The 20,318-nt window shown below is 44.8% G+C and overlaps 1 protein-coding gene across 1 annotated transcript in view; it reads right to left on the minus strand.

Annotated features, from left to right (window-relative positions):
• Clstn2 (calsyntenin 2) overlaps positions 1-20,318 on the minus strand; it is a 583,317-nt gene that overhangs the window by 81,758 nt on the left and 481,241 nt on the right. Inside the window, exons 6-8 of the mRNA XM_076917814.1 lie at positions 17,970-18,155; positions 8,470-8,718; positions 1,590-1,711 (exon numbers count right to left, since the gene is read on the minus strand). Of these exons, the coding sequence (XP_076773929.1) occupies positions 1,590-1,711; positions 8,470-8,718; positions 17,970-18,155 (557 nt within the window). The remainder of the gene's footprint in view (positions 1-1,589; positions 1,712-8,469; positions 8,719-17,969; positions 18,156-20,318) is intronic.

Genomic DNA, 20,318 nt, shown 5'->3' on the forward strand with positions numbered 1-20,318 from the left:
CTATACAACCAAGATTCCTTCCTTGTCTATTTTTAATTTCAAATCCTGCAACTTCATTTGCCAGTATCCTTGCTTCTCAATCCTATCTCAGAAAATGCCTCAGGGTGTCTATAATTATCTCCACCAGTATGGCAATGTTCTTATTAAAGAACCCCTCACAATATGGAATTTATTTTAATTCACTTCAATTTGTATTATATATTTTAAAACATCCCATAAAAGCCATATGGCACTTCAGGACATAGCTGGGAGGTTGCTGAGAAATCATATAAACAATGTCAACGTTTTACCATTCCTACATGCCCCAGAATTCCTAACACAAAGAAATGCAGATGAACACATATGCTGTCTTTTCAGCTGCCCAGGATCCAGCAGGATAGCATTTACTAAGAACAGGCAGACAGTTGCCACTGGCTCCCTACTCTGTCTCCCGAGTACATCTTTGCTTTCTCACACTGCACAGACTCCATCAGACGAGATTCCTGGGGTTGGGATATCTGGATTTCCCCGAGCATACATGTGAGCATCTGTGAGAGTGGGCAGCCATTTCATTACTCATTTCAATATGAGTAAGTTCTTGCTGAGGTCAGTCCTACTGGGAGCTGATGGGCAGGGATGCTTAGGAGAGGATGGGGAAGAGGCAGAGTAACAAGGAGACAGGAAACACAGGATTATGAAACACTCAGCCCCAGAAAGGGCAGAGTAGCAATACACACAGTGGGTACACAAGAGAGAAAATAGGTCTGTGGGTCACAGAAGCACACAATAAGAAGTTGAGACCTAAAACACTGAGGACTATAAAATGAGCGTTGTTAGGTGACATCTCAGTCCTGCCTACTGGCATTCTCTCTTTTGCTGAATTAAGACCGTTTTTTAAACAAAACCCTGCCTAGTTTCACGTTTAAGTGAATACCGTATTGGTCTAGCTTCCTCACTGTGCAGTGCCCTTCCCCACAAACGGAGTCTTTTCTGGTAGTCTCAGTGCTGCACCGCCCTCAGGAACACACACTTCAAAGCTCTGAACTCAACCCAGACACAGCTTTGTCCTGGAGAAGTGTGATGTCCCAGCCCCTGTGATCATGCCATAAAGTTCAGTGAGTCAGGTTTCCCACTTCAGAGAAGCAGACACTGTTAACAATGCTCTGTCATTGCTTTTTTTTCCAAAGTCCTCACGTCCCCATTCTCAATCGCCTGTCACCAAGACCAAGTCATACTGTCACCCAAAGGAGGAGAGCATCAAAGGGGAGACATGATGCTCACTGACACAAAGACCAAAGACATATCTATCAACAAAGATCATCAGCTGGCCAAGGGGCGGGACAAACATCTTCCCATGGGCTCAACGAAGAGTGAGCACACCAGATGCAGGTGTAACGGTCTACAGGTCCTCTGATTCTGTGGCTTCTTAGCTCGCACACGTGGCCCTTTTCTCTCCTACTGGCTTTCAGGAGGCAGTTTTTATCCTGACCTAAAGATGCTGTCTGCCTTCCTGAACTGCCTTTTCTAAAACCAAGAAACTGAGCAGACCTGGAGAGCCTACCCACTCACTGCCACTGCAAAGAGGAGAAGGTATGCCCTGAGAGCCTTACCTGGTCCAGCTTCCAGTGAAACTCTGCAGGGCGAAAGGTGTCTGCCTGATCAAAGTCCTTCCGCAGGAGAAAGACGAGGCGGCAATTGTGCACGTACAGGGCGTAGTGATGCCGGTTCATTTCTGAAAGGCAGAAAGGGGTTGAAGGATGAGCCAAATAGTCTTCTGTTATGTTGCTAGGCACAGTTCAGAAGACAAAGAAATGGTCTCTCATGTTTTCCCATATGTAAGTGGTTCTCATGAATTTTCTAGAACATATTTGGAGGGAGACACTGAAGTGAAATAAGCTCTGGTAGGGCCCATAGCAAAACCTCTTCTGACATTTTGCCTTTAAGCCCTGGCCCAACCTACACTCCATCAGAACCCGGTGAAAGGCGATCACGTTGGCAAGCTTTGTTGTGTGTCCTTACAGAGTTCTCTGCCAATCACATCAGCTCCTCTGGGCTCTACGGCATGGCTGCTTTCTCCTGGAGTTCTGGGATTTGTTTTATTTTGTCAGTCTTGACACAGTGACCACAAAACACATCTCCTTTGTCTCCTTAATCTATGCTAAGAGGGGCTGCCTTGCTTTTAGCTGCTAGGAGGAGACAAATCGATCTTCCAGCATTACACATAACTCTGTGGCTCTTCAAAGCGATGAATAATCACCCCCTCCCGAGGCACAGCAATCCATCAATGGAACCTTTTCTTCTTCTGATAGAAAGACTTTCTTACTTGCTTAGGAAATCTTATGACATGGTTAGCCATGACACTTAGAGCCACAAGACACTACCAATTGGCAAAAAAAGGAGCTGATCTGTACCAACACATAGAAAAATCACATTTTACTTGGCTGTAGAACTTCGGAGACATTTACTAGGAGGGATGTGTGCTGTAAGTGGGTAAATAAGTACATGGCTATGTATGGGGGTGAGCATAGCTATACATTAAGGCCTGCATTAGGTTAGGTAGTGAACTAGCCTTAAGGTAACCTAAGGCTCGAATACTGTGACTGATTCCTGTATATTCGTATTAACCTCGTTATGAGGCCAACATTGGCTTCATCTCTCAAGATGAGCCTTGATTGGCTCTGACTAAATAGACTACTGCCAATTCTTCCAACACAGAAATTGGTTCAAGATGCCTGCCCAAGGTCAACAGAGAGCCTCATTCTCCTGCCCACATGGCCTCTGCTGAGAACTGGCAAGGAGGACTTGGTCCAGGCCAATGGTTAGTAGTTTGCTAAGCAGTTCTGGGATAGGTGCCAGCAGAATGTGAACCCGAAGGAAGTCATCTTTCCTTTGGGAAAGTGTAGTATGTAACTTATAACTATAACCTTTTCTGCCCATCTCAAACTGATACAGGCATAGTCACATATCTGAGAAGATGCAAAGAAAAGGAACACAGATCTTGATCACACTTTACCTGTAGGATGACTATGAAGCCGTCATAGATCTAGGAGCTTTCAGGTACAAGAAAGTCTATATTTTGTGTATTCACTTAATTTTTCAGTTGTCTGATACCATTTGATGTGGACTTTCCATCCCTGTAATGGATAGCATCTTAATTGCCACAATGAGGAAATGTGTGTAAAGCATCTGGCTGGAACAGATGCTCAGTGGCTGTCGGTTATTATAAAGGCCATTGCTGTGCCTGGGGACTACAGCATCACAGACAGCCATGTCAGATGCTGTTTCCACCCAAGCACCAGCATTCTCCAGAACCCAATGCAAAAATGGCAGGAGAGAGGATGGGCAGTCGGTCCATGTGCCAAGTGTGTGGGTGACCACTCTTAGCCTCTAGATTGGCAAAACTCTTCTGGGCTGGTTATGACCTTACTATGAGGTCAACATTGGCTTCATCTCTCAAGATGAGCCTTGATTGGCTTCAACTAAATAGACGATTGCTAATTCTTCCAACATAGGAGTTGGTTCAAGATGTCTGCCCAAGGTCAACAGAGAGGGCCATTCTCCTGCCCACCTGGAGGATACTTCTTGCCCCTTCACGATTGTATAAGTAATTTTCTAGGTTTCTGTTAAGAGCTGTTAGGAAAAGGAAGGAAGGAAGAAAGGAAGAAAGACTTTATTAGCTTGATTTAGAATCAACTAGGGTGAAGAAGTGGACTAAGAAGACTGGAAGAACAGACCTCCTCTGCTAGGCCTGCTTTCTCCTTCAGCCTAGGCCCTTTCCCTCTGCCTTCTGCTGAAGACCCCTAGATCAACACACAAATACAAGGGGCATCTCCTGGTCAGCTAATGGGCAGCTAGGAGTAGAGCTCCTTCCTGTTCTTACAGTTGTGTCGGCTCCTTGCTGGCAGGTCCAGGTGAAAGGAAAGAGGTCCCAGTCCTGCAGGGTCTCGGGGCTGAGTGGAATGTCAATGGCCCAAAAGAAACACACTGAGTCAGGAGTCTTGTCAAAGCATGAACTGATTTTGCTAAACTAAGCACTTATATAGAGAGGGAGAGGAGGTGGGCAGTTAGGTATGGGGCGAGATGACGTATATTGTGGTGTGAGGTGATGATGACTAGGTGGGACCATTAGGTTCACTTTATATCACTGGTAGCTAGGCAACGGCTGGTGCAGGTCATGCTGAGTCATTCCTGAGCAGAAGAGAGACAGAGAGACAGGTCTTGAAAATTGAGCCAGGCTCAGGTTTGACTGCAAGGCCCAAACCAGGGCCAAAATGAGGCCCAACGCAGTTGCAATCTTTCTGAGCAGTTTTCTAGTCATTCCAGGGCTGTGGGCACACCCTTGTTTTCCCACAGGCTGGAGAGCCATTGTAGTACTCATTAGCAGGCTGATGCTCTGCCAGGGCCAGGTCATGTTGTCCAGCTCCCGATCTGAGAATGTCCAGCAGGAAATACTACGTACTATGTATGGCTGACTACTCCTCATTCATCACTTCCAGCTGAATTCAATGTGAGCAGGACAACTGGACTGGGGGAGGAAGGGATCCCAGTTACAGGGACAGATGTGTGAGACATGAAGGGATTATGGTGAAATGGCAGGAGCTGGGAAGGAATTGTGGGCAGTAACAGGCAATAGCATCATTCTCATAGAGAATGGGGAGACAAAGGCCAGTAAAGGCCCAAGCATCCCCTATGGCAGAGGCACTGCTCCATGTGTACCTAACTCTGCTTCCTTTGATCCCAGTGTATAGTTGATTGCAATTCACAGCCTCTCTTTGGCTGGGTGAAGGCCCTGTGACCAAGTTCCAGCAAGTGGAAGGTAGTGATTAGAGATGGCACATACAGCCTGCTGTCTTTGTCAATAAAACCCTCTGTACTCAACACTGTTCTTTCTCTTTGATGGCTAAGTAAAGCCAGACCAAACAATGCAAGGATTCTTGTCTCAGAATATCTGGACCAGGCAGAGCTTTTCCCTTCATACCTACCACTGGACAATGAATAAGGAGAGTCATGGAAGAGTGGCAGTCACCGAGAGCTTTACAGGTGATAACGGTAATGGTGGTTTTCCCTTTCTCTCCTTCTTCCACAGTTAGCCTTTGCTGACTAATCAATTCTGCTCTCCAACTATTTATAGAAGACTTTATAATGGACAAGCATTAATAAGTTTTGTTCAGCGTTCCAAACGGAAAGCAACGTGATGCCCTGGAAGGGCAATTTCATCATTTTCACTAAAATTTTCTCAATATTCATATTCTGTGACTTAGTAATTCAACTTCCAGCCAGGGAACAATCAGAAATGTGTGAAAGTTACATTCTAGAAGGCTCGCTACAGCGCTGTTTTATTTGCCTTTAAAAGGAGACACTCTAAGTAGCCGACAAAAGAAGCCATTAAATAAAGTATGATAAATCCACATGGCAGAGTTTTAAGCTGGCATGTAATTTAGTTTCCAAAGGCTATTTGATCATCCAGGCATGGTGGTGCCTGCTTGCAATCCTAGCACTTGAAATATGGGGTCAGGAGGCTCAGAAGGTCAAGGCCAGTATGGGCCATGTGACATTTTGTCATGCACACCCTTCCAAAAGAGAATACTTTATCACATGGATACATGACCTGGGTATAGTTATTCATGAAACAATAATCTTATGTGAACTATTAAAATAGATTGAAATGGGAAGACATTCTACTTATTCATAGAAATAGAAGTAGCATTTAAATGAAGTGTACAGAACCTTACCAGATATCTCTCCAAGTGCTTAGATTTTAGATGGTTTGTATGTTTTGATACTTTCCTGTGCCTTTTCCATTTATGCTGCAATATTTATCACCTTTCCACTGGAAAGACTTTCTGATATAAGATAAAAGTCTGACTCAGGCCTTCATTAAATCCCAATCTTTTGTATTTATATTACTTTCCGTGTTAGGAGCTAAGTTAGACCAGACCCTTTTCATTTTTGCTGTAACAATCTTTTTTAAAATATGTATTTATGATGTATGTGTATATGCACTTGCATGTGTGTGTGTATACATGTGCACGTGTGCATATTAACGTCTGCATACATGTACGTGCACATGAGTACAACCTTGTTCTTGTGGAGGTCAGGAGACAATTTGCAGGAATTGCTTCTCTCCTATATGATGTGGGTTCCAGACATCAAACTTGGGTTGTTACCCTTGGTGGTAAGTGCTGTTCTCCAGTATACCATGTCTCCTGCCCTCTTTGCCAATCTTAAGCTAACTGTTAAGGTGTGGCTTCCTGTGAGGGCAGAGCTGAGGCACAGGTCTTGTATGTCTGAGGTTCCGAGCCTCTTGATGGTGAGCTACTGTGATTGGAAGACATCATTGCAGACTGTAGGCGTGGCTGTCCTGTAGAGTCCTCTGAGACACTGGCCTGTGCAGCTAGGATGAGGTCCTGGCACATGTATTTTATAAAGCTTTGCTGGCTTATTCTTATAACCTGTAGTGCCTCTATTGTATCAATCTGGCTCTAGAATATGCAATAAGATGTTCTAGACACCACATTGTTCTAGGTAGTCCTTGCCCATGATTCTAACTCTTCTGTTGCAGATGCCCTTGTGTAGGCAGAAACACTGTCTGTGCTTGATCCACATTCAAGAAACAATCATATCTGTGGCTGCTAAATTTTGATCAGCTGCCTAACATTTGTACCATCCTAAGCTGTAGCCTCAGTGTGACATTGACTCTAGAACCATGATGTCCAGTGCAGCGACCAGGTATTGCTAGGACCAGGCCACTAAGCCCAGCCCCAAGTTCAGTGTCACCTCATGTAGGTCCATGACATCCTCCCTGCACGAAGGTATGGAGAAAAGCTATTGTTACTGCTGCCTCCTTCTACCTAGACTGGTCTTGTGAGTAGGCAAAAGCCAGACAACCCTGACTTAGTGTCTGTCTAGAAGATAACACATTAACATAGTCTACAGGGATCAACTGGGATGGAAAATATAGAGGACCCTGTAGTGGCAGGAAATGGAATGAACTCAGAAATAGTGATAGTAATGATGGTGCCGGTGATACCACCTCAACTGATGATCTGTATCTGATTTAAATGATTTCATATTTTATTTCATGCTTACTTTCTCCACTTGGCATATGGGGAAATCGAGGCTCATGGAGCTTAATAACTCCTTAATAACTTGGGCTGTCTGACAGCAGACACTGAGCCGCTGGCTACCTGCTGCACTGTCTTACAGTTAGAAACACTGACTTATCTGAGTATTTTAACAAAAGTAATAACTGAAATGGGAGACTGGAATCACAATTAAAGGTAGAGGTGTAAATTTTGCAAAAGATCTCAAGACACTCTGTGTGTGTGTGTTTGTGTGTATGTGTGTACATGTAGACACAGTGATAAATGCATAGGATGTGACTTACTAATACATAAACTGACCTTTCTGTTCTGGTGTTTATTGGTTGTGTAACAACTTGGGATAAGATGCGTGACATCTCAGTGGATGATTCCACAATAGTGCTTTCATTAATTTCCTTGTAAAGGTTTAGAAAAGGCATAGCTGATACCAATGATGCATTCTATGTGCCCAGTACTATTTTGATTGCTTCACGTATGTTTAAGTTACTTAATCAGCAAAAACAACTCTGAGGAAGAGAGTACTATAACAAGGTCACCCATCTGTAAGTGATAGGGTGTGGTCAATTCCCAAGGATACCTGTGCAGGCCTGGAATGAGAGGAATGTGCAGCACCTGTTAGCTTCCACTCTCCCTTTTCAAAGTACTGCTTTAAGTCGACAAGATCCTTTTATTCAAAGATGGCTTTTGAAAATTATGTCTTAGGTAGGGTTTTATTGTCATGAAGAGACACCATGATCATGGCAACTCTTATGAAGGAAAACATTTAATCAAGGCTGGTTTAGTTTCAGGGGTTCAGTCGATTATCAGCAAGGTGGGAAACATGGTGGATTGCGGGCAGACTTGGTGCTGGAAAAGGAGCTGCGAGTTCTACATCTTGATCCAAAGGCAGAAGAAGGAGACTGTGTGCCACCATGGGCATATCTTGAGCATATTTGACTTCAGGGCCCGCCTCTACATTGGCACACTTCCTCCTACAAGGCCACACCTACTCCAATAAGGCCACATCTCCTAATAGTACCACTCCCAATGGCCAAGCATTCCAATGGGGGCCATTCCTATTCAAACCACCTCATACAATATAGTAAATGCAGGGTTTGATTTTACTTTCACCTCACCTACAGCAGCCTGAAGGGACTTCCACGGACATGGGAGTTCTGAGGAGCTCGTTTGAAGATCACTGATTAAAACTGCTACTTTCTCTCTGTTTACTCTTCTTCTTTCCTTTCTCTCCTAGTCCCGCTTTACTCAAACCCTAGAAAATCAGCAGCTGGAAAAATCACAGAGCAGAATGTATGCCCAGGATCCCTACCATGATTCTACTTCAGCAGAATGTATTCCACGGCTGTGTCTGTTCAGCCACTGGTGACATAACAGGTTGGGGACTCACCAGTTTTATCTGAGTTACAGAGGATTGTTTCCTTCTCAGCTCTCACGCCTGGGCTGGGGCCATGTTTCATCCACATAGTGATGGTGAACTGGTCTGTCAGGTTCTTGGGCACGATCCCATCGGGGATCTTGGCACCCTGCCTGCCGTCAAACTTGAAGATCATCTCACTGCTGTCCACCAGGAGTCCTGCAGTCCAGTTGGTAGCTGCACTAGGGGATGGCAGGAGGTCAATGATGCCTGAGGATGCTCCTGCAAGGGGAAGAGATGAAAGCACAGTTGTTATCGCTCAAGGTGGGTGGTGTGCTCATCTTCTATCTTCTGTTTCCCTGTGAGAGTGGAGTTAATGTACTTAGGCCTGTGCCTACTCCCGACCTAGGTGGCTCAGGAAAGAGTCCAATATCATTTGAGCTTCTGACTTGATCCTGGTCTGTTTAGACCTACATTGGTATGCAGATAAAAGCGATGCATATGTCCAGGCAGGTACAAACAACTACTATACAAGGAAAAGTGTGAGAGGAGCCTCAAGAGTTGGGAGAACCATTGGGGCTTTTAGTAGCTTGGTCTTCTGCAGACAGCCAGGGCTTTGTTTGGTTGAATGGGTTCATTCATGCACACATCAATCAACTAACCTGCCAGTCATTTACTGAGTATTCACCCTATGCCATGACCCTTTCTGAGTTCTGGCTACATGAAGATGAATGAGATACTCATTGCCATGAAGAATCTATGAGACACCATAGTGTGATCAGGGTTAAGACTGAGGAAAATTCTAGGCCCTCATCTAGAGAGGTGTGTAAGCCACTTCGTATACACTACATGTTCCCACAACCATTTGCTGAAGCCAAATGGTACAGTGGTTGAGAACAGGGGCTCTGAGGTTGGCACCATTTGGATTTGACACCTGGCAGCTTGACTAAGCAGCTCTGTGACTGGGAACACATCAATCTCTCTGACTGTATTCCCTTCTTCGGTGTATGTGGGGACAAAATGAAATCATGCATTCAAGCTTGCAGCTACATGCTTGCCACACACTAAGTGCTCTACATGGCTGGTTTATCATCACCATTATTGTGATTTTTTTTTTTTTGCTATCACTATTATTCCTAGAACAGGAGGGCTATATCTCTAAACAGCTATAAGGGCAGATTAGCATTTTGAGACAATCACAGGTAGGTTGAGGCGAGAGGGAAAAGCTGGCTTGTCAGGAAAGACTAGACTGTTCCTCTGGGAGGACCTTTGGGCCCTCATTCATTCTCTGAGCAGCATCCTCTCCATTAGACTGAGAGCTTCCTACTATGTTCAAGTGGATTGGGGAATGCAAGTTTCGCCTGGGCTGTACATGGGGACCTGACAGGACACTCACCAGTCATGTAAACATTGTGATGGTGGTACAGAGGAGATAGCACTGATGCTCTAAAGGGTGGTGGGGAAAGTGTACTGTCTAATATTCATTGGGTCATTGGCCTTTGCCATCTGCAGAGTAGAAAGTCATCTCACCTAGGTCAGCTATCACAAAAAGTATCCTTCAGTGAAAACTCCTCAGGAAGGTGCCATATTGGAAACCAATATACTTCTTTATAATATTCATCCTTGCCAGACTTCCCTTTGGCTTTGGAATGAAAGACTATAATATGTGGGGAAAATATGATTCCTGTGAGCACAGATGCTCTGCTTAGCACTGCATTAAGTTCAGCCTGAAAGGGCCTCCAGAAGGTCCATCCTTCTGGTGGGGGATGCAGGCTTTCTATTCATGATTCTCTGTGGGAGGTGTGGGTAGAACTGATGGCATGAGTCACATGGGGATCTTCTAGGGATGTCACCTGTTCTACACTTGACACAAAATAGGGACTCAGTTCCTATTTACATCTGCCCTTCCCCTTTTCCAGTGTCCCCTGCTAAGATGCTCTGTTAGAGCCTGGGAGATGACTCAATCAGTAGAGTGCCTGCCTCATGAACATAAAGTTAAGGTCTCCAGAACACACCACACACACACACACCAAACAAACAAACCAGGCACAGTGGTGTGTGTCTTAACCCCAGAGCTAGAGGGGAATAGGTAGAGACAAACAGAAGCTAGAAGCTCATTGTCTAGTCAGCTTAGCCAATCAATTAGCTTCAGGTTCAGCATGGGACCCTGACTCAAAAATTAAAGAGAGACACCTAATGTCTATTTCTGGCTTACACCCCCCCACACACATCTATGTGCTCATGTATACACATATACACTAATAAGTATATAGACCACACATACACATAACACAACATACATACAATACAGCATACATATAGCAGAATAAAGGGAAAATGTAAGGAATGCAAGAAAAAAAAGAAAGAAATGACAGACAGCATGTGGATTCTGGCAATTCTCAGTGCTCAGGTGAGCATCCTGCCTCATACCCATGCCTCACAGTTCTTATCATAGCCAGTTATTGTCACCTCACAATGCCCCTCCCCCTAGCATATACCACTTATCTGCAAAACAAGTTCACACTACCATTTTGCCCTCCTTGGGCTGCACTCTCCATATATATATTGGTAAAAAAGACCTCAGTCAAGGTGGTAGCAGGGAGAGATTAGTGGGTTGTTTGGGAATGAGAGATTCTTGGGATATTGAAAAGTTCATTTTTTTTCAATCTCCCACAGAATCATATCACAACAGCTTCTTTTACCGATAACGGCATGAGATCTGGGATTTGTGCCGCACGAAGACAACCAGTGACTGAGGCACACACTGTTGGATCTTGAAACCTGCAGTATCTGCAAAGATGCAGGCTGATCATTTAGAACCCCTGAGAAGGCAATAGGGTGTATCCAAGAACAGTGTAGAGGGATATATATGGTGTCTTATGTCATCAATGGAGCAGCCAAGGTGGCATACGGGGGGGGGCGGGGGGGGGGGTAGCCCCACGACACGAGGCTTGCCAGGGCTGGGAACTATCACACAAGGCTCCCTGTATTGGTTAAGAGTCTTACTGTGCCTGAATAATTCACACTTAATAATTTATATTAGTGGAGGAGTTAAGTAAAAACTTTTCCCAAAACAGATTTGGAGAGAAGCACAGAGCAAGGACTAGTGTGACATAGTGGGTGAGGCATGAAAGGTGATTGGGAAGCAAACTGGTTGCAGAGTAACCTAACCTGGAACAGGGGTGTTCTGTAGACAGAGCTGGAATCCACAGAACTTTATCTTCTTTATGCTTTTACTTTCTTATATCCCAAGGATCTTTCTAGGGGACCCTGAGTAGACACCAGACCAGAATTACTGAGCTACCCCACGTATTCCTTTTATATATGGTTGTGTTGTGACTACCACTAAGACTCTGATTGACAGGTAAGAGAACCCAGGCTGAGGGAACCCAGGCTTATAACCAGCCATTGAGTAGACTCATCGCTGGGACTTTCCAGATCCAAAGACTGAAGTCCCCCCTCAGAGAACTGAAACACGATTTTCTAACTTTTTGTGCATTTATCAAATGTGGAAACTGAAGACCAGGGAAGGAAATGACTAGACCAGAGTTGTACCACCACGTGACTAACTAGAGACAGGTGCAGCTGTGTCATACAGATGATCCAATGACCAGTCAGCTGAGATGACTACCCCAGTCCCATGGGATACTTCTTCTTCATACATGTGTCTGCTCCCAGAGAGGCACACTGAGGGCACCCAAGCAGCGCTCCAGTGTCTTCTGTGTAGGGAAATGGCAGTCCCTCTTCCCTGTCCTGCAGATGTTGGTGCTGGAGAACACGATACACTTAACAAGATGGTACAGACTTTCACAGACTTAACAGAACGAATGTATTTCTTGTTACACTTAAACAATCTGAGGAAGATTCACTTCCACCCAAAGTACTTTCATCTCTTCTTCTCAAAGGATCCCATGGGAAAGCTGTGGGAAAACAGGGCGTGCCACTTGTAGACATGGTATGGCAGCATTTGCACATCCACGTATGCTTATGCTGCTTCTTTGGAGTCCTCCTGGACAGTCCCTGAAGACACTAGATGTGAAGAATTCACGTTCTTCTGGTACATTACAGATGTTGCCTCCCAGTGTTAGGTACTTCAAACTAGCAACTACATTTGATTTCAAGTCCCTGGGCTCTATTAGGGTGGAGATGCTGAGCAGCAAATAGAGACAGGAAAGAATGAGGGAGCTTTATGGGCACAGGAGAATGTGAGAGGTCAAATGGTACATGGAGTGGTGGTCACTTAGGTCTTTATCCTGCTGTGCATGGCCAGGTATGAATAGGCAGTGTCCCCTAGAATTCCAAAGAGGAACTGTGGCAGAAGTGATGTGCACAGAGTCTCCAGAGTCTGGTGGCATAGGAGGGGTGGAGATCAGTGGGGGAATCACTAGAGAAGAATTAAGATCAAGCCTCATTCTATGGTATTCTCAGAGAAACACCATAACACAAAAATACCACATACACCAACACAAACAACACAACACAAACAACATAACACAAACATAACACCACAAAACACACTGTGGTGTGCTATAAGCAGATGGATGAAATAATTCCATATTATCTCAATAAATGTGTGTGCAATATCCAAGCCATGCCAAGCACGGCCATGAGAGCACAATTTTTAATCACATGAAAATGGCCCCACTTTTAGGGATCCAGTAAGCCTTTTAATTCTCCTGAGGGAACAGTTAAATGGGTAGAAGAGTCCTGAGTAGAGACTCCTGGCAGAATCCAGAAGGGCCCTCTTCAAGTGCCTGGTGGACCAATGGGCCTAGGTGCTAGAAGAATATATGTCTGCATGGCATACATCTCTGACCCATGATCTCAACTTGACCACAAGTCCTGCTCTGGCCAGAGAAACAGGAATGCAAGTGACATGTGTCATATTAAGAAAGAGGTCTTAAGTTCACAGTTCACCATGAATCTTTCCCATCTTTCCTGGAATGAACAGTGTTCTAGATAGAAGCTCAAGAAGGGCATGTGGTAGGAATGATAAATCTTGGTTATTTTAAGCCAATGATATCGTGAGGTCATTTGTTGCTGCCTGACTCGATGATTCACAGAAGCAAACGATGTGGGTAACTATGGTTTCCACTTTTCCATCTACATCCTTGAGATCTGAAGGCCTTGAAAACAAAAACTTGGATTTCTAGATAAAACAAGCTAGGCTTTGGTTGACAGACTCCTGGAGTGGGGCCAGGGACACCTACTTAGTTTCTGGCCATCTTGGGAAATGCCACTATAGGCAAAAGCCTTCTCTGAAAGAAAGGCAGTGGTGTGGTAGTTGTATAAGTGGCCTCCAACAAATCAGCACAGAGAGAGAGAGAGAGAGAGAGAGAGAGAGAGAGAGAGAGAGAGAGAGAGAGAGAGAGAGATATTTTCAGTGCTCACACCATAATGGTGAGAAACTATGTTCAACTGATTCTAAACCTATCGAAGTGAAACTCTATGGAGTAAAGCTTTGAGAAGACTAAGGGCCCCTACTTTCACCCAGGGAACACTACCCATGACCTCGACAATTTGTGGGACTCTGAGGGCATCAGAGCCTCTGATAGTAATTCTTTGGACAAGCTCTGCTAAGCTGAAAGCTAACATAGAAAACCTTAGATTCTCATACTTCCAAAATGGTGCATGGCAACTCCTTTTTAACATAAGTCTGTCTTCCTAAGAAACCAAATTGTTAGGTGATTTTTTTTTTTTTTTTTTTTTTTTTTGGTTATGGATGGTTCTATATCATTTTAAGAGTTACATAGCACTTACACAAACAAAAACATTTGTTGAAGTAATTAATGTATGAATGAATTCCCCAGCTCATCAGTATATAAATCTGGAGAAGAGCATAGGGTTGGGTTATCCACTCTGCTCTGGCTTGGAAAGCACTTGATTTTAATAGCATGATCAGACACCGTGGCCTTTCCTTCAGCAGGACCTATCCTGGGAACTCTTGACTTACAAACAAAACAGCTGCCCTTGGCATTATGTTCAGGAAGTAGTGGCCAGCTGCCAGGATCCCTATGACCCCCTCAGAACAGCTTGACCTCTGTGTTACAAAAGGGCACATGCACCACAAAGTACTTTTCTATTTCATATAATATGTAGTGACATAGGGTCAAGGAAGGGAACCTTTTCTTGGGCTGTCGTTAATGTCAAATTTGATTTGGCTGAGAGGTCTCCCTGAGGGCTTCTTCTTGCATTTTATTCTCAGTACAGTGCTGTGACTTTTCACATCTGGAAAGCCTGGTCCTAAGACAAGATTGTTACCTGAATTCCTGAACTTGGAAAAGGTAATGGGCAGTTGGATATCTCTTCTAAGAAGAGATGTGGAGTCTGGAAGATGGATCAGCTTATGCTGTATCTGGTATATAAGTTGGAGGAGACATAGGTCCAGGAGACTCCACTATATTGTTACAAGGTAGAAAGGAAGCATCTCTATGCTTAAATCTGAAGAAGCAAAATGTCTGCCAAGCAGTGTTTCTCCAGGTCCATCTCCTGTGCTGCCATGTCTGCTCGGGTGCCTTCTGACACCAGCCAGCATCAGCTACTGCCCTCTTTCCCCTAAGTGGGATTCACTCCCTTAGTGCTTGGGAAGCCAATCTGGCTGGGTCCCTGTCTGACCACCCTAACGCAGTGAATGCTGCAGAGCTTCCGCTCCCACAGAAGCAACATGAAACTTGACCTAACTGAGCAAGGGAGCAGATGGACGAGTGACTGAGGGGACGGGCTTGGGCTTGAGAGTGAAAAGCAAAGGCTTGGGGATGAGAAGAAGCAAGGAAAGGGACAAAAGGACCAGCATGCAGTGAGCTACAGTGGTGGAACTGTAGGTTAAGGCAGATCCCTAGAACTGAGAGGAGGCTGGAAAATGGTGTTACCCAGGGGACTGCCAGTGATGCCCCATAAATGTACCCTTGCTACTGGGTTTCTGGTTGAAGGTGTGACCTGTTCATCAAGTTAGACACTGGTGCTGGTTCTTTAGACATCCCTTCTCTCTTCCTTCCCACAGCTTATCACTCATTAAATCTTGCTGATTTTGCCTCTTAACTGTCCTAAATTCATCCCTACAGCTACTCCCCTGGTTCAGAACTCATTATCTGTTGCTTAGACTATGGTAATAACATCCTAATTGCTCTCCTTGTTTCCCTTTTAAAGTTAATAAAGATTTGTAGGATGAAAAATGCGTGAATGCCGAGTTTAAAGTGTCACAGCAGCTTCCTGGTTGGGAAACACAGCAAGAAACCTGCCTACCATCTACTGAAAACACAGACATCTGTCAACAGGAGCCATGATGCTCACAAGAGTCAGACAGTACCACACAGCCTGTGTGTTGGGCACGACCAAGCCCCCAACTTTTCCTTAGATACTAGGGGGCCGGACTTCTGATGTCCCACCCTTTGCTTCTGCCCTGCTTTGCAGTACTTTACCCCAGGCAAATCATAAGTACGGCTTCTGACATGAGACCCGACTCATCTGTCCACCTTGGTTACTGGACAGGGATCCTATAAAAGTGGTAGGCAGTGCTACTGGGAAGGTGGCTAGAGAGAAGCACACTTGTCTCGTTCAAAGGGCAGCTCCCAGAAGCAGATGAAGCACACCTGGGGAAGCTGTCTTTCCCAGCTGAGTTAGCCCGTGAGGCTGGCAGTCCAGATGGAGTGAGCTGTTAGCATGGCACATGCAATTTGGCATTGCTGTTTCTTCTCTTAAAACACTCTTTGCACCTTCTCTATCTCCCATCTTTCTCCAGCAACATTGAAAATCAAGTCACAGCATGTGCCCTTGGGCCCTCTGATCTTTAGCAAGCAGATTCATCATTTTCTTCTAACCCAGTTCTGGGAAATGACTCTAACCCATGGAGGCCATGTGGGGTTGAGTTTGCTGACACTCCAGGTACAGGGAGAATAAAAAGAGATATTAATTCCAAGTAAGATGTCACCTTAGATGGCTTCTGTGAACCAAGTAGAGGAAAGGACAGGATTTGAGCAGTCTATGAGCATTCTAAGTCCCTATATATATATATCATCTATTGAAATAGTTGTTCGAAACACCATTACCCGCCAATCTACTGAACTGTTTCAGAAGGGCAGGCATCCCCACAGATCTTCCCCAAAAGTCTGGTGATATGATGAACAGAATATGCTGATTAGTAGGGGTTTATTTTGGTTCTAAAATTTTCACTTGGTTCTTTGGGTGAGAAAAATGAAAAAAAAATTATCCCAAAGATAATATAGGAGGACCTCATGAAGTAACACAACTGGAAGTCTATACTGAGGAGCCTCGCTTTCCTCCAGAAGAGGCATGGCTACAGCCAAATGCAGCCTGCTGTGGGAAGAAGTCTTTTCCTCAGCTCCCACAGTGAAGCTGAGGGAGAGCTGCACACAAGTCCCTGGATATTCCTGTAGAGAACAAAGGAAAAGTCCTGCATGTCCAAGGGAGATGAAGAGGTCTGCCAACACAGTAGCAGTCAGCTACTAAAGCTTGTACACTGGTCCCACTGCACAGGATACTTAGCCTCTCCTTCACAGGCCCACTGGAGAGCTACGAGTCAGCTCCAGGAGCCAGGCTGGCCTTGATAAATTCTCAACCAATGAAACATCTCTTTCATCTAGGCCTGTTTCAAAGTCAATCTTGGATATTTCCTGTCTGTGTAAACTTCAATGATGTCACACTTTGAGCCTCCAAGTTTACATCTTTAAAGCTGGGTGGATATATTTTCTTTTTGGTATGCATGTGAACACTAGGCGGAGCATCCCATGTGGAGTGTCACAGGATGCACGCAGTGGGTATTCAATAAAGGTCTCTTCCAAGCCATCCTCTATGAGATTCTGTAATCAACTCCATTTCCTACTAGTAATTCCTGGCCTTGCTTCCTTCTTGCAGCCCACTCTCCCTCTCCATTAACGATTCCTTGTCCGTTCCCTTTTTGCCTCCACGTGTGAGTATTCTCTTGCCCACCTCCGTCCTATCTATACAGCTCTTCTGTTATGGACAGCTGGGCTAAGCTTCCCAGGCCTGTACCCTGAGCAGTTGTTTAGCTGCAGGCCCTTGGTTTAGTGCTTCGCTGTTTCTATATTAAAATTCTTAACCATTTCAGTTGCATTGGGTCTTGGAAATCAAGTGGCTGCTTGGTGGAGATGAGTCAATCCCTTTTGCAGGTTGTCTGACATCATTTTTCCTAATGGTCCTAGGCAGGCAGCTCTCCATAACCTCGCATGCTGGAAAGACCTTGAGTGTCACTTTGCTCTGTGCTGGAAACTTTTAACTGATATTTCCCATTCAATCCCTGTCTTACCAGTGAAGAATGGACGCTCTGTCACACTACTTGCCTAAAGCCACACCACTGACAAACAGACTCTGAACCAGTTGTGTCTGAGGCCAAAAAGTCGACTGAGTCTTCTCATTTTTCTGCCCTACGAAAGTATCCATTCAGGAGGACTGAGGCAGGTGGGAAAACTGGCCTTTTTGCTATAATTAGATAAACTTCATTTGCATCTATCACTTGAAAACTATTAATTGAACAAAGTCTCAAAGGAAAAGCTTACCACATAATTTCTGAAGGGATTTCTCAGAGTAGGTCTCGCGGTCACAGCCCTTGCCGATGTAATTAGTCTGCAGCTCCGCAGTGACCTGGAGGGAGGACACAGCTCCATCGCACGTCTCCAGGTGGATGCTGGGAAACAAGGGCATACTCCCTGAGCCAGGCTGGTACTCAATCCTTTTGGTCCAATCTGAATAAACAAGAAGATTAAATCATTTACAGCCAGCCCTGCTAGACCACTTGTTTTGAAAAGGTGAATTCGTTCCAATAAATCATTTGTTTCAACAAATAGATTAGTGAACAGTTTGAGGATAATAGGAATTTTACAATTGCAGGATTAAAGCTTCTACCTCACCTTAAAAAAATACCAGGAGAACCAGAAGGCTGGATGCAGCCGCACTGCGTGAGCCACAGAAGATTAAATAGAACACAAATACATATATACCTTGGTCATCTACCTGATTCTCAGTTTACTACATATTGTGGGGAAAATGGAGTGAGCCATAGCACCCAGAAATATCAGCGAGACACTGGAAAAAGTAGAAAGAAAAACATTATCATATCTCATATGAGTATTTCAAAGACTAAATGACTTGACCTTGACAGATGCCTGGAACACTTGAAGCCCGTATGACACTGAAATGGTGGGAGCTGAGGCTGGGATGGCAAATGGGACCAATGGTGTGGACAGGCTGATGATGCAAATGCTCTCTCTCCCTTTTATGTGCACTACTGGAGACATTTTTAGAGAGCTGGGTCTTTCCCCATCCCCTGGCCCCATTTTATCTTGTATGAAGATTTTGGGGAACACCTGTGTCTTCCTTCAAAACAAAAGGAAGCATGGTCCTCCCTCCACGGTCTATGTAAAGTTACAGAGGAGAACGTAGGGATTCTCAAACATTCAAAACTGCGACTCAAGACTAGCTGATCATTCTGTCACTGATTTTCAGTGGAAAAATGATTGGGAGGTGATAAAGCATTGAAGGGAAGCAAAAATCACAATCAAAATGGCAGCACCGAAGACCAGAGCAATCAAGGGGAGCAACGCTGGGTTCACGAGGGAATTGATTGAGATATAAGAGCTGCAATTGAACTTCAGGGCCACTCAGATAAGACAAAGCAAGTTCCCAAAGACTGATAATTCACGGTCCCTGAAAACAGGCACAATTCCACGCTGTAAGGATACATCTGAGAGGCTGTGCAACCACTCGCAAGCACACTTAAAAGCAGAAGGGTGAATGGAGTCAATGAAAGAAGTAAATGTGGGTGCTATGAGTTGACAAGTGCCAAGTGTGTGTCACTCGGAACATCATTAGTTGCTCCAACTAGAAATGGAGATCTATGAAATGCCTGACCTCACCTGTGCGAGCATTGGGAATTCCTGTATTGGTGGGACTTTATGCTTTATGTTAGTTTGCAGCCGCGAGTCATGTGAGTCCCTAGTGGGACACTGGCATCCATCAAAGAGATACATTTAGAAAGCTGGCCCTAGGGACCAGCCAGGTGGCCAACTTGACCAAACAGCTCTTTTGATTGGGGTTTCTAGGTGCCATGTCCTGCTGTGAGCACCATGGATGCAACAGTGAAGGGTCGGGGGGGGGGGGGTGATGAGCAAAGTTGTGCTGACCAATCAGAAGGAGGATGGAAGGCACCTCTAGATTGATAGTTCTTGTATGAATTTGAGGGTAAGAACTGATGTGCTCTGCTTGGTGTAGTGGCAGCAAAGATCTTGGTTTGGCTGTAAGGTCACAAGTAGGCTCCAAGGGTTTCTGGGGCGGGCATAAGGGTCAAGTGTGGCAATAGATTCCTGCATAGAATGCAGTTCCAGTTGAGATTGCCTGGTGAGGGAGGGGCAATCCCTGTTTATAATATATCCCAACCATGTTCTAGATAACAGCACAATACAGGCTTGGCTCAGAGCTTCCACAGTCATTGGTGGCTTTTGTCAAGGATTATTAAAGGCATGACAGGACCAGAAGCTGTATACCATGGTTGTGAGGTTTGATTCCAGGGAGCAGACAATGGGAGTATGTTCTGGTAACTACATCCAAACCCACAAAGGAAAATATACCCAATTACAGTCTCCGGGAGCTGAGACTAAACCATCCTATCTCATCCATGAAGCCCCTCTGCAGCCCATGGCCTGATATCCCCAGTTCCATTCTAAGAACAAACCATAGAACAAAGGAAAGGAAGGCTTTTTTGTTAGAACATTGTCTGAGAGCCACATTACTCTAAGAAGCCATCCACAACTAGAGAGTAACATGTCCCAGATACAGAATGTTTCATGTCACTGTGTTTGATCATGCTATTTCTTTTACATGGCATCCCCTCCCCTCTTGCCATATCCTTC

Source organism: Arvicanthis niloticus, chromosome 21, assembly GCF_011762505.2.
Source record: "Arvicanthis niloticus isolate mArvNil1 chromosome 21, mArvNil1.pat.X, whole genome shotgun sequence".
Taxonomy (NCBI): Eukaryota; Metazoa; Chordata; class Mammalia; order Rodentia; family Muridae; genus Arvicanthis; species Arvicanthis niloticus.